Raw genomic sequence first — 14,991 nt, 5'->3', positions numbered from 1 at the left:
AATTTATACACATCCGTTTTCACACATGAAAGAAAACTTTCCTTTAAATTGGATCCCCACGCTTATGTTTTGTGAAAGCATCACAAAAAATCGAACTCTTGATTTCCAAAAGAAAAAATGATTGACATCATTTTACAGTTTGCTGTAATAATCTAGAAGTGTTTGGAAAAAGGGTATACCTGCAAAATCTAGGTTTTTGTTTCTCTCACCTCTCCTTTTTTTAAATTTAAATTTAAATTTAAATTTTTCTATCTTTTAGTTTTAGTTGGACACAATTCCTGTATCTGATTGATTTATTTTTTATGTGGTTCTAAGGATCAACCCAGCACCTCGCATGTGCTAGACAAGTGCTCTCTACCACTGTACCACAGCCACAGCCCACCTCTCACCTCTTCTTATTCTCTCACTTGAGAAATATTCCTTTCCCTAAAAAGATCAGTCACAAATTGCTCTACTTTCCAAGATTATGTTTTCTCAGTTTTGATAATTTTAAAAATAGATTCAAAGCTAAAACTTTAGTTTCTGGAAAATCCTTGTTTAAAAAAAAAAAGAAAGAAAGAAAGAAAGAAAGATTTCCTGAGTATCCAGTTTCTTTTTTGTTTCACTCTGGAGAACTCTGTTGACAGAATAGCACTGATAATGCTTTCAGGCAGTGTGCTTTAGGAACTGTGCATATTACTTACATGTGTGTCTTCTTTGGGAACCCCTCCTCATATGCTTTCAATTTGAGGAGGGGGAAAAAAGAGAGAACTCTGTGGCCTAATTACGCATATCAATTTTGTGGTGGTTTTATACAACTACTACAACGAGGAGACCATATTTTGTTCTTTCTGGAGCCAGAATGAACAGAGGGCTAAAATATCCATTCATTGCCCCTCTTTGCAGTGGAGAGAGAGAAATGGGATTACTCCTCCTTATTCTTGTCCTCCCTCTTCTCCTCTTCTTCTCTTTGATCCTTTTTCTTCCTTACCTTTCTCCATTTCTTTGAACCTTTTTTGGACTGTCCTTGCAGTCTCTCATTTCATTGCTGGGAAACTTGTCGAGTTCTCATGTTCCAAAGCTGCTACAGAAATTCAGCATTCCAAATAGAAACTACAAGAAAGAAAATCATCATTATCGAGTCATTCCTTTGTTTTTTTCCCTGTAAGTTACATCCTGCTATTCTCGCATGAATTTAGCCCTTTAGTCTATCCTTCAGGGTTTTAATTTTAAGTGGCAAAGATCTGGAGTCCTGTTACATTCTGCCACTGATTTGATACCCTGAGTTGGGTGAGACTTGGCATTGCAGTAGGGAGGAAGCTCTCTGTTGTAATCCCCCTCATCCTTAGCATTTTTAGGAACTAGAAGAAAGGACATCTAGCCGAGCATGGTGCCATGCACGTGTAATCTCAGCAACTTTGGAGGGTGAAGCAGGAGGATTGCAAGTTCACAGCCAGCCTCAGCAACTTAGTGAGGTCCTGAGCAACTTAGTGAGACCCTGTCTCAAAAAGAAAAATAAAAAGGGCTGAGGACGCGGCTCAGTGTTAAAGCACCCCAGGTTCAATCTCTAGTATCAATATAAAAGGGGTGTGTGTGTGTGCATCTAAACTTTCCTTTTCCTTTTATTTCTGTGCTTCTAAGTCCTCCGGGCTTACCTCTGTCTCCACGACAGCTGCTCCCAGCCCCTTCGTCCAAATGACCTCCATGACTAATGTGGCCTGAGGTGCTCATCCTCCTGTGAGTCCAAATGAGAGCTGTGTTTGAGCAGTGAACTAACTGCTAAGGACAATATGCAATAAAAATTCCTTGGCTTCTGGCCCAGGGGTCTCTGTTTTAAAAATACACTTTCTGAGTTTCTACATAACTCACCTATCATGGACCTGACTCTGGGACCTGAGAGTTGGGCGTGCTCCTGCCTCCTAAACTTTCAGGCCCGCCACTCCTTTGCCTAAGACTAAGTAATTCACTAAGGTATGAAAGAAGGAAAGTCCCTTCTACTCCTAGAGCATGATGAATTCTGGGAAGAAGACACTCCTGACTAGGGAAATCTCTGGTGGTGGAATTTTAAGCTGTGTTGCCAAGTAATGTGAAAACCCTTAGGCATGGTGGAGGCAGGAGGGATATAGTGTGAATTCTTCCTCTCTGTTTGTAAGATCCTTTTCTTTATCTGGTTCTTGCCCTCCTTCACTTTGGAACTGCTGGAATATTTTAAAGCACCAAGAATCCCATAATAAGAGTGCCGGAGTCCCGTTCTGGAGTGAACCTCCCATAGCCTCTGACCGAGTGCTCAGTGATTTGCCAGCATCACCCCGGATTCTGGCGTGGTTCAGCCTTTCTTTGCTCTATGGAATACATTTGACTTGTTTCTAGCAGCTGCCAATGTCGGTTTGAATGCTTGAAATTACTGAGTGTTTACTGTGCCACTGGGTGGGGATTTTAAGCTAAGTATAATGTTCCATCTTGTTAGCAGAGCTACACAGGACTTAAAAAGCAGTGGAATAAAGCCTCATCAAATCAGAATTATAGGGGCCATTGGAAAAATCCTAAATTAGACAACATTTGATAAAATCCATTTAAAAGAAACATAAACATGTTTATTTTAACTAGTTCTGGGATTATGCCAACCCAGATACATTGAATAGATAAGAATATTCTGTAATTAGCATATTATTCATGTGCTAGCAAGTGTTACTTGAAAACAGTTTAAAGTTGAAACACAAACATATCCTGTGTGACATGGCCTGCATGATTCTTTTGCTGGAAAAAAAAGGGGAGGGGGACTTTTTAAACAATAGACATTGTAAATATCAAGTGTTTTCAGCTCTTACCAGAACTAACAACAATTACAGAGATCCCAGTGAAAGATTTTTTCCCATTTAATGAAATTCTGTGTATACATACTACGTATTCCTAATACACGACTTATTTTTGATTATGCTAAGTGATGTTTTTCCCACTAAAAAGAAAATTAAGTTGAGAATGTTTAGCCATTTGATTAGGTTGTTTTCTGAAAAAAAAAAAATTTTTTTTCTATTCTTTTAGAACTAGTAGATCTTCCCTTGGTAAAATTTGACTTTTCTTGCAACAAAGTGCTGGTGATTCCCATCTGCTTTAGAGAGATGAAGCAGTTGCAAGTGTTGCTGCTTGAGAACAATCCCCTGCAGTCCCCACCAGCTCAGGTGAGCCACTTCCATTATCTGCTGAATAATACTGTATCAGTTGTGATCAGAAGCAAGTGCCAAATCTGAAAAGATGAAACCCTAGGTGAATCAGACTATACTAAGTTGCCTTCTGCGGAATCCAATCTGTTTACCTGCATTTGACTCACTATTTTGACTATTCCAGCTCCAGAATTATGTATTTGATTTTTGTCATGTATACATACCTTAGAAACTTTTTCATGGAGCAGGTGATTTACAAAAGGGGTACTATGCTCCTCATTTGAATCATAGCTGCAAAATGGAGTTTAAACATCTTAAAAACTGATTATTGATTGTTTAGAGATAGGGCTCAAGCTCAGATATAAGCATAAGAACAATAAGAAGTAGATGTTCTTTCGGATGTAAATATGTAAATGTTTTCATGTTTAGTCATTTTTCAAATGACTTAAGTTCATAAACCTTCAATTATTTATAAACTGTTAATTACTTCCTTATGGGCTTGAAAATAATTCTGCTTTTATCATCTTTTGTTATTGGAATGCTGCTAGTCCAGTTATCTGTTATACTTATTACACTATACTTAAATACATCTCTGTTAGAATTTTGTAGTTTAATTTTTTAAAAAGTCAGGAATTTCTTGAGCATGGTTTTTTAGTCAAAGTAGAATTTGTAGAAATGATTCCCCAAATCCTTACATGTTTTGGAAAGGTCCAATTTAGTGTGCATAGTTAGAGTGTTACATAAACTGAAATTGTGAAAACTAAAATATGTGGTTATGTATCTGGTACTTAAAATTTGTTTTGTCATTAAAAATTTAATGTGCTTTATTAATTTCTCTGTAGATTTGCACAAAGGGCAAAGTGCACATATTTAAGTATCTGAGCATACAAGCGTGCCAGATTAAGACAACTGACTCCCTTTATCTCCACACCATGGAGAGGCCTCACTTACACCAGCATATTGAAGACAGGTGAGTCCATGCCTTCACTCAGAAAAACATCTAGGAGGCTTCCCATCTGAATTTAAATTGAGGGCTTTATTGCCTATTGTCATTATTGGTGACCACCATCCAACCCCCATGTGAGCCTATGCTATTTTAAGATCAGAATAATAAATCTATTTCTTTTTAAAAAAGGAAAAAAAATTGCTTAGGCCAAGCCTGTTCAGGTAACCAACAAAAATTTATTTGCTTCAACCACCCAATTCTACTTTATAATTCAGAGTTCAGAAACTACTGGAATAAGAAAAATTGAAGCTGTTGAGAATGTTTTGGCATCTCTTAATATCTCAGCTTTCATTTCCTAATCAATAATCAGTCCTTCCTGAGTAGTGTATGGATACATATAAGTTAGATCTATAATATAAATGTGGGCATTTTTTACTTATCAGTCAGGTAAGCTCAGACATGCCCTTTTAACAATTACTGATTTTTCAGTGTGCCTTCTGAACTTTGTTAAGAAGAACACAAGGCTTTTAAAAAATTGTTTCTCAGAAATGCAATGTGTAGTTTTTTGCCACTTCCTGTTTCAAATGGAAGTGCTGAGATCCTTTCACATGTCCTTGGGTCATTTATAGCATAAATCAGGCTTTGACCTTCCAAATGACCTTCCAAACAAAATTCCCACAATGAACACACTTGGAGAAATACAAGTCCTTTCAGAGGAGTCTCCATTGCAGAAGTCTTTTCCTCACTTTTTCCTAAACAGGGCAACTTAAAAGACTACCCTAATTGTATTTTCAAGTAATGTTTCAAGTATGTATCCATTATTTTATGTTTGTAAAGATTCTATCAAGTTTATATAATCACCAAATAAAAGTATACAGAATTCTTGAAAACATTTTGTAAGCTAAGAGGTAAAACAGTTACGCAGTTTACTGCTTTTTTATATGCTGGAATAAATAAGAAAATTGGTAACTGTTTCAAAGAATCATGAAATCTAAGAGTGGGAAAAACTGAACATAAAGAATTTCTCTTGTATTTTTGGGTGGTACAAATCTATGATTTTTGTAGGGTCTGTGTCTTTATAATCTTTAATACTAGGCTGATTTGTTGCCTTATAATAATAATAATACAAATTTGTATAGGAAAGTAACTATTAGAATATAATTGATATATCTTGGTGTGACTTGTGCTTTTAATTTTTCCTAAATGAATTCAATATTGATGACATCTATCCCAGCAAGAAGGATTCTGATTCGGGAGTTGGAAGTGATAATGGAGATAAGCGATTATCGGCTACTGAGGTAAAACTAGTGACCAGATCTTTTTTCTTTTGTGCTAATGGATATATCTGTCCATGTTTGCTAAACTCCTTTCTGGAAAAGGACTTTGATGCATCTGCATGAGACTATGTGATCATGTTCTGTGAAAGCAATTTGAAATTCTCTAAGGGTTATGCAGATATTAGCCACTCCCACATATTACCTGGAATATCCTTGAATGTTTAATAAATATTTATGAAATGACTAAATGGTATACAAGTATCCATGAAGAACTTTTAAAATATGCTAATTTTTAAGTGAACTTAGGAAAATGTTGTTATATGCATGCATAAATGTGAAGAAGTCAAGTGTATGTTGCATTTTTGTAGTTTACTGATAGGGAGTGCATTTAGTGCATTTATAGCTGTGTTTGACAACAATAACTGTTTTCCTGAAACAAATTGTGTACTGTTTAGTTGAATAAAAGTCTGGTTAATTTGTAAGCTAAGAGGTTTCACAGGCTAGAGTTTCTCTAGTGATTACAGATCACTGTTCATTCATACATTTATTATCTCATATCCTGTATTAGAGCCCCCCTCCCAGGTCTTACGTTAATGTACCATTAAATGGAGCTTCTTCACTGAGAGAATGAGAAGGGATAGATGTGGTCCGGGGAGCTCATCAATACTCTTTCCTTTTTTTGAGGGAAGTTACTGAGATTTTATAGTAATTAAGTCCTGAACCATCATGATCCTCTTTGAAGAATTTGTTCCTAATAGGACAGTCACCTCTCTAAGGAGATCACATTTCTGCTGTGTGACTCCAGAGGAGCCTTTCCCCAGTTCTCAGATCTTGGTGGTTTAATAGGTAGCTAAGGTTTTGGGATTTGTTTTCCAAAAAACGCTCTGTAAAGCAGTGTATTAAAAAAAAAAAAGTAAGATTCCTCAACATTTTTTGAATACAGAACATTTTGAAAGGAAGAAGAGTTAGCAGAAGAAGTCCAGGGTCAGTAAAAGAAAATGGCCTACACAAAGCCACATTAATAGTTGACCAGGGTTCCCTGGTGGGGTGGCATACTAAACACAGAGCTTTCTAAGTTGCATTTTAATTTATCCCCTTTGGCTTTATTAAAACTCATAAGGCCCCTCAAATGGGCCATTGTTATAGAAACTACTCTCCCTATACTTATTTTCTATTAAATTAAAACAGACTCTGCTTTATCCTCTGTCTCCCTTCTAAAGCTAATTAAATTCATTAATAAAACATTACTCAAAGATGTTCATTATTCCTCTGTTACTCTTAGCTTAAGTAGGATGCTAATATCATTCTAAGAGGAACCTAAGGATTTATTGTCTTCCCTTTAATTCAATGCATATCTTTGGAATTTTGGTCAATTTTTAAGATGGGGGTGGTGGAGGGAAAAGAGGCTGCAGAAAGGATTATATTCTGCAGAATAAAATGTATGACTTCTCTTTGATGTTTTCTTTTCTCACACTGTAGTCTTATTACCTAAGAATGCCTCTAAGAAATTTGTTGGACTGAGAAGGGTTTTTCTTTCTCCTATGGATTGTTCTATTGTTTCTTTGGCAACTATGTTACCCCCTCCTCCACTAGGATTTCATTGTGGGCCTCAGGAATCACTTCTCATTCCCTTTCTTTGGCTATTATCATTGTCTGATTGTTTTTGCATTTGTCATGAAGAAATTAAAAATCTACTTTTTTAAGATAAACAAGCAAGAACGTGCAGAGTCCTCCGAACATTTGTTTGAAGAATGAAGTGTATGCTCGCTTCCACCAGTTTCCAAACAATCTGCTCATGTGTCCAAAAGTAAATAGGGACAAACTCTAAAGGTCCTAGCCTCAGGAATTTAGGAGCAGGTCATAATCACCTGAAATGTGTTCCGGGGAGATTTCTGGTCCCTGGGACTTAGAAACCTTTTTACTAAAAAACAACGGAGAAATGGAGACAGGAAAATTAATGAGCCTCCGTATTTCATTTTTGTTGTTGTTGTTGTTGTTTTGTTTTTGATGGGGGTACTAGGGATTGAACTCAGGAGCACTCAACCACTGAGCCACATCCCCCGCCCTAATTTGTATTTTATTTAGAGACAGGGTCTCACTGTGTTGCTTAGCACCTCACTTTTGCTGAGGTTGTCTTTGAACTCACAATCCTCCTGCCTCAGCCTCCTGAACTGCTGGGATTATAGCACTGCATCCACCCCATATTTCATTTGTGACAGCTTTTCTGAATAAACCTCATCAACTGCTATGGGAAAGGAATCCTCAGAGAGGACTAACTCCAATAACTACATTGAAGCTTTATTCTGAAAATCACCAAACACATGCCCTCTTTTTTTGTTTTGTTTTGTTTTAATATTTCCTTTTTTAGTTATAGTTGGACACAATACCTTTATTTTATTTATTTATTTTTATGTGGTGCTGAGGATTGAACCCAGGGCCTTGCATGTACTAGGTGAGCGCTCTATATTGACCCACAACCCCAGCCCACATGTTCCTTTTTAATGACTGCCATTGTTTGGCTCTTATATATAGCGCAGCTTCCTCAGCCTGAACCAAGGAGATAAACTGAAGCTTAATGTCACATGTAAAAGGCAGGCTGAGTAAATAAGATACTGTCACAGATCTTCATAGCCAGCTCTTTATGGCTAGCCAGATGAAACTCACATGTAGTTTTGGTAAATTAGCCTTGTGTTCAGGTCTCAGAGTGATTAAAGTGATTGGTTGGACTTAGGCCTAAGTTATATATTATTAGGAATAATTATGAATTACTATAATATTTGGATATTACATAGTCCTTTTTAGTACCCTTAATATGGGTTCTTAGTTAAGAAAAAGGTAGATAGCTGACAAGAGTTCGCTCAGAACATACATAAGAGAAGTGCATGTGTACCATCAGTGTTAGTGACCCAGCTTCCACAGCAAGAAACCATTTTTCCAGTACCCCAGAAATCCTGGCTCATGCACCCACCCTTACCCCAAGAACACCCACTATCCTGAGTTCAAATGCCATGGAAGCAGTATTCTGGTTTTCAACTTCAACAGGTAGAATTGTCCTTTGTGTCTGGCTTCTCTTACTCAACATAATGTTTGCAAGGATCACAGGATATTGTTTTAATACAGTGTTCTCTTTTTTTCCATTGATAAAACTCACTTGGATGAAACTGTGTGCTGTATCTTTTCAGCCTTCTGATGAAGACACGGTTAGCCTTAATGTGCCAATGTCAAATATCATGGAGGAAGACCAGATCATCAAGGAGGACCAGTGCCATCGCCTTAGCCCCAATAAAGGTCTGAGGGAAGAAGTGCTTGTTTTCAAGTTTCAAAGGTTATGTTTAAAATAACACATGCACAAATGTGGCAGTGATAATAGTTAATGTTTATTGCACATTACCCCTGATTCAGGCATTGTGTTCATCTGGAAAGGAGATTTTTAAAATTCAGACTGCTGAGATAGATATTCTACTCATCTCCATTTTATACAGGAGAGAGCCAAGTGTCAGAGAGTTTGAGTAACTTGCCGGTACCACGTCCTACAGTAAATAGTAGAATTATTCACATTATGGAGGTTTACAAAAGATTCTTTAAATCCATTTTAGGAAAGAAAATTTTGAGATGGTAGATATATTAGTTAGGACAACCTTAGCTGCTGTCACACATAAAATCCCCCAATATCAGTGATTTAACACAATCCAAATTAAGTCCAAATGGGAGTTAGTGAGTTAGTGATGTACAGGGAACTCCACTCCAAGCTTTGATTCAAGGACTCATTCTACTTTTGTCCTGTGACTCTCTTTTGTTAATACAGGACTAAGATTCCTGTCCCACAGTCTTCCTTGAGATTAAACAAACAATTCCTCTGTTTTAAACCAGAAGGGAAAGAACATGGAGGTTTGCTGGCAGGGGTTTGTTGCTAGTAATGGTCCTGGGAGAGTGTCCATTACTTACTTACAAGCTAGACTTCAGTTCACAGCCACATCTAACTCCACATGAGGGTAGCTAATGTAGTTCAGGAACTTTCTTGACTTTGGACAAGTCAGTTGATTTTAATTACCTCCCCTATGGATGAGATAATTTGATTAGGTAGCTGCTGAACTTCATAGCTCCCAAGTTGCTCTTCTTCTTCTTTTGGTACTGGAGATTGAACCTGGGGGTGCTTTAACACTAAACCACATCCCCAACCCTTTTTATTTTTTTACTTTGGGACATGGTCTTGCTAAGTTGCTCAGGACCTCACTAAATTTCTTAGGCTAGCCTTGAATTTGGGATCCTCTTGCCTCAGTCTCCCAAGTTGCTGGGATTACAGGTGTGCATCACCATGCCCAGCTCTGTTGTTGTTAAATAATCATGAAATGATCACCAAACATGGAGGCTTGCAGACATTCAAAATCCTTGTAACTAATTTCATATCAAGTTACATTATTATGATGACTGTTTCCCAATGACTTTTAGGGAAAATACTAAAGTTCGATGTTTTCTGATTTGTGGCACAAAGGATTTCATGATGCAGGAATAATAAAGAACAAGGTTAATATACAGATTATCTCTGTGATAGTTTAAGAATGCTCACATTAATAATGAGAGAGTTGTTTAAAGCTACTCAAAATTTGATGTTTGCTTCTACTACTTGGATTTAAGTTTTTAAGTTCAGCGCTTAAGGTTAGCATTACACGTAAGAAGATCAGCATTAAACTTATGATTGGAAGCATACATTGTCCAAAAATAGAACTGTTTCCTTGCCTAATAACTGCCATTGTATTAATGAAGGCAAAACTGTGACATTATGCAAAACAGGAGGGCATTTTAGGCAGAATTTTCAAATTAAAGGATTAAGAAATCTGCTATTAGGGAGCCCCCTTTCAACCTGTTCTGGGTGAGGGTATCTTGCTGGTTATGTGAGTGCTTGAAGCAGAACGTTTTTAGTCTTCAGATTGGTCAGAAGAGTTCCTCATACTGTTTCTTTTGCTTCTCCTTCATCCCTTGGAACATGTTCCCCTTGGTTGTGCCCCACCTAAACATGCCTGTACCCCTGTGGGACTTTTTTGCAGTCATTTCTGTTTGCTAGGATTGGGGGCTCTTGTCTAGTCCTGTCCCACAGTCTTCCTTGAGATTATCTGCTTCCTAAGGACAGAGTCATATTTGACTGATTCTTTTAAGCCCCCAAGTGTATTGCATAATACCTGCCAGTTAGCAGCTGCTAATTAAATATTTGTTGAACCTGGAATTTGAAACAATTACTCAAAAGAGGACACAGAAGCCCTCTTTTATAATTTGTTTTTTCAATTTCTTAAAAGAGTAAGAGGAAATTTTGTTTCTCTCATGATGAACCAAGCCACAAAGAAGTCTTGACTTTGTAAATTCAGTTGGAGACTTTCATTTAATTTTGTTCCTCTCCCATTTTTTAAAAAATCTTTTCCTCAGATTCTATAGGGAAAAGAAAATCTGGGTCATTCCTATACCTCTGTAATAACTAAGAGAGGAGGTGAAAACAATTAGATGATGTGTTTGAGGATCGCTGTGCTTTATGCTTCCGTCACGAAATCATGCTTTCTTCCTTTCTCCGTATTTCCCTAATAGGGGAATTTCATCAGGAATTTCCACCAGAGCCTTCCCTTTTGGGGGACAACAACAACTCAGGAAAACAAAGAGACCAGTTTGCTGATGGGGCAGATGTTCTTCATTCGGGATTTATGAACTATATTAAGGTAAGGTTTTGAGGATCAATTAATTTTTCTTACTTGCATTCTTCTGTTGGGCACTTCAGAACTTAAGTTCAGGGTTTCCAATCCATCACCTTCAAAGTCCCTCTTGCTGTGGCCTGCCTGAAGCCTCCAGCACATCTTTTCAAAGCTCAGTGTGTCTATTTTTTGACATTCAGAACTGCTTTTCGCCAGGTATGTCTCTGTGTTTACCTGCTTATGCATATGGATTTTGTGTTGTTTTGGTTTGTTTTCAGAAATTGCTCAGTTTTTCCACTATTCACTGCATCACGTAAGTTAGTCAACTTACCAGAATTACCATTATCACTCAACTTACCAGAATTACTATTATCACTCGCTCAGTAAAAGCTAAAACAGTTTCATGCTGCTCAGTATGTTCTAGATGAGTACTTAGCTTGAGATACAGATGGAGTATCCCTTGTCTAGAGTGCTTGGGACTAGAAGTGTTTCAGATATTGGAGGTTTTCAGATTTGGAAGTTTTGCATAGATTTTGCTAGTTGAACATCCCTAATCCACAAATCTGAAACCCAAAGTTTATTAACAAAAATTTTCAGATTTTGGAACCTTACAAGGTTTCAGACTTCAGTCAGGCGTGGTGACACATACCTGTAATCCCAGTGACTTGGGAGGCTGAGCCAGGAGGTCTACAGTTTCAAAGCCAGCTTGAGCAGCTTAGCAGGTGAGACTCCAAGCAATTTAGACCCTGTCTCAAAATAATAAAAAGGTCTGGGGATATAGCTCAATGGTAAAGTGCCCCTGGGTTTAATCCCTAGTACTCTTCCCCCTGCCCCAAAAAAGGGAAAGATTAAATTCAGATTTCCAAGCATTTTGGATTTCAGATTTTTGGATCAAGGATGTATAACCTGTTATGTCCTTAGTGTCCAGAGAGAAGTGGAGACTTAAAATCTGGAGGTAACTCTTCCTTTGTGGATAGGTCACTCCAAGGACATGTGTTCCTGAACTTTGTAGTTGCCCTGAAGTATTGAAAGGGCAGTGAAGTCCCCAAGGAGTCAGGAAGCCCTAATTCTGGTAGAAAAAGGGAGGAGAGAAAAACTAGGCCTGTGCTGATTTGCAGTCAGGCTCAGCTACTTGATGATCTGATTAGATGCCCTGGTATGTTCTACCCATCCTTTTGGTTCAGGTTGAGGATTCCTGTTTTGGTGAAATAAAGTCACTGTGGCTTGTGAGAGGTGCTCATCTTTGAGTTACTATGTTGAAGCCAAGAATGGGATCTCTAGGTGACCCTCCTTAGACTCTTGAGGAGCCTGTTAGCAGGGCTGGACTAGCCTAAACGAGCATCTCTGGGTGTCACCCTTGAGGAGAACTGTTTGAGACCTGTGTGCTCAAGCCATCAAGACAAAAATAATGGACCTGCCATATGTGTGTGGAATATGACCATCAACCATGATTACAAAAGCATATAGAAGGATAAAACAGGAAAGCTAACTCTTTACTCTGTGTCTCTACTTTGTCATTAACCTGTCGAGTCTCATTTATGCTTTCCATCTCCACTGACCCATGGGCATTGCTTTGGTTGAGCCTCATTGTTTCTTAAGTTAATGGCTGTAGGAGCCCCCTCCCTTCTGCACTACCTTGTGTGCCGTGTGCGTGCACACACACACACATACACACACACACACACCATGTTCTGCCACCAAACCTTTTCTTGAAATACAAATCTCATCACATCACTGACAGGCCAGTGGTTCTCACAAGACTCTTCCAGATTTCACCACTGTCTATCAGCTTTATGGGACAATTCAATCAGGAAAACATAGAAAATTAGAGGACTTTTCCCCTTTCATTTCCCCTAAAGATAGAAATTTTGAAGAATATATTTCAAAGATGCTTAAATTTAAAGTTTTTTGTTTGTTTTTTTTTGGTGTTGGAATTTGAACCCAGGGGTGCTTGGACTACATCCCAATCCCAGCCCTTTTTATTTTTTTATTTTGAGATAAGGTCTTAGTAAATAAGGCTAGTCTTGAACTTGCAATCCTCCCGTCACTCAGATTACAGTCAGGCCCAACAAATATAAATTTTGAAGGAGATAGTGGTTAGTAAAGAAAAGCATGCTATTTCAGAAAAACGAAGTTCCCTAGATTCAGAGATTTCAGGAAGCGAATCACCCCATGAACAAGTCTGCTCTAGGGACTAGAGCTAGTGGCCAGACATTTTAGCAGTGAGAAGGGATGAGGAAGTCAATTTGGCAAATGTTTCCTGGAAGACCTTTGTCCTGGAAAGTCAAGAGGGGAATGCTAATTATGAAGTAAACCCTAAACTTATAAGGGCAAGGATAAGTTGTGTGTTGAAAATCAGGCCATGTCTGGCTTGACTTCCACCACTTTAACATCTATGAATATGTGCCTGAGGCCCCCAAGTGTGCCAGACCACTCAGTGCCTGGACCAGCAGTTCTGTTTTACATTATCCTGTTTTGTTTACTGAGTTAGCATCTTGTATTTTGTAACTGCACTTGATTTTCATTCTTCATGGTAGTCGATAGTGTGTGACATCACTATGCATATTAAATTTTCCAGTACTGAGCCATCGCTCTAGAGAAAAGACAAGTGCCTGTGAGTCATCAATGAGTGACCTTATTTTATGTGTTTCTGTTTCACGACACCACACTTTATATAGTTATTTGTCACTTAGTGATGGAGTTGAGTCTGGAGAAATGCAATATGGAGCAGTTTCATCATTGTAAAAACTGCACAGAGAGTGCTCCAGAAACCGAGGTGGCTCCAGCATTACTGGGTGATATAGCCCTGTGGCTCCACTATTATGTAAGTGGCGCGTCCTCAACTGAAATGTCATCACGTGGCACATGACAGTCTGTCACTGGTTCGTCACCGTCGAACTCAGGGCCCATAGCACTGGAGTGCGTGCTTACCTTACCACCTGTATGTCCTCTGTGAGGCACATCAAAACCTTTCTTGGTTTTGATAGCACTAGATAGCATTTGGCACAATTTTTAAGCATAAAAAATATGAAATTGTGGCACTATATAGACTATGACAAGCAAACTTGTCTAGACGTGGGAGCTGAAACAAGAATGCAGTGCCCCTGTTCCACCTCAGTGGGAGCCTGTGTGTCTTTGGGCTCATCTTTCATCACCCTGCATGTGTCTACAGATGGCTCAGAAGCACCACAATGAGTACTGGTTTGGGGACTACCAACGAATAATTTGAGTAGGCAAATCTACAAACAGAATTCACTGTATAGCCATCCGACTTAGCAAAAGAAGCTCAGTAAAACTGGTTCTGCACTTTGAAAATCATGAGATGTTTTATGCTCTCAGCTACTTTTTATCTTGAGACTGAAAACTGGAAGGAAATACTCCTGTCTCCTATAGTTGAAACCAATAAGAAGGACTAGACCACGTTCCCTGGGTCATTCCTGGCAGTATATTTTCACCTATGAATTTCTCTGTCATTTAGAGAGCAGCGTGGCCATTTATATAGTTAACTTTATTGCACACTGAAAGTAGAGTCAGGGCAGCAGAGGCCTGAGTGTTGTTGATCCAGAGGCCACATTGAGGGGCTGGCCTCCTCCTCAGGGCCAGCGTCATCTTCATGACATAGCTGCAGACTCTGCTGCTCCTGCATTAGTTAAGGATATGCCCCAGCCCTTGCCACTCTGGGGCAGCTTCCGTTCTTGCATTGACCTGGTTAAAGCAGTGTTTTCTCCGTGTCAGAGGCAAAAGTGCAAAGAAGGGAGGCCCCCAGGGTCAGTTATCTCAGAATTTGCTTCTCCTGGGGTCTCTTCAGGAAACATTGCAGGGGGTGGGTTGCAGTGCAGAGAGGACATTCTTTGAGTGAGATCTGGATAATGTGCACATGAAAATTATTGGGCTGTTGGATATCTCTGAGGCATTTTTCTGTCATTAAGTACTTTTACCTTTTTTTCCCCAAA

At 38.7% G+C, this 14,991-nt stretch overlaps 1 protein-coding gene across 1 annotated transcript in view; it reads left to right on the top strand.

Moving 5' to 3' along the window:
• The window catches only part of Lrch1 (leucine rich repeats and calponin homology domain containing 1), a 194,031-nt gene that overhangs the window by 137,742 nt on the left and 41,298 nt on the right, over positions 1-14,991 (top strand). The window contains exons 6-10 of the mRNA XM_048800552.1: positions 3,022-3,158; positions 3,983-4,110; positions 5,321-5,384; positions 8,546-8,651; positions 10,938-11,065. Coding sequence (XP_048656509.1) covers positions 3,022-3,158; positions 3,983-4,110; positions 5,321-5,384; positions 8,546-8,651; positions 10,938-11,065 — 563 coding nt within the window. The remainder of the gene's footprint in view (positions 1-3,021; positions 3,159-3,982; positions 4,111-5,320; positions 5,385-8,545; positions 8,652-10,937; positions 11,066-14,991) is intronic.

Source organism: Marmota marmota, unplaced genomic scaffold (genome assembly GCF_001458135.2).
Source record: "Marmota marmota marmota unplaced genomic scaffold, marMar, whole genome shotgun sequence".
Taxonomy (NCBI): Eukaryota; Metazoa; Chordata; class Mammalia; order Rodentia; family Sciuridae; genus Marmota; species Marmota marmota.
Note: the sequence above shows the minus strand (reverse complement) of the source record. Positions and strands in the feature narration are given on the sequence as shown.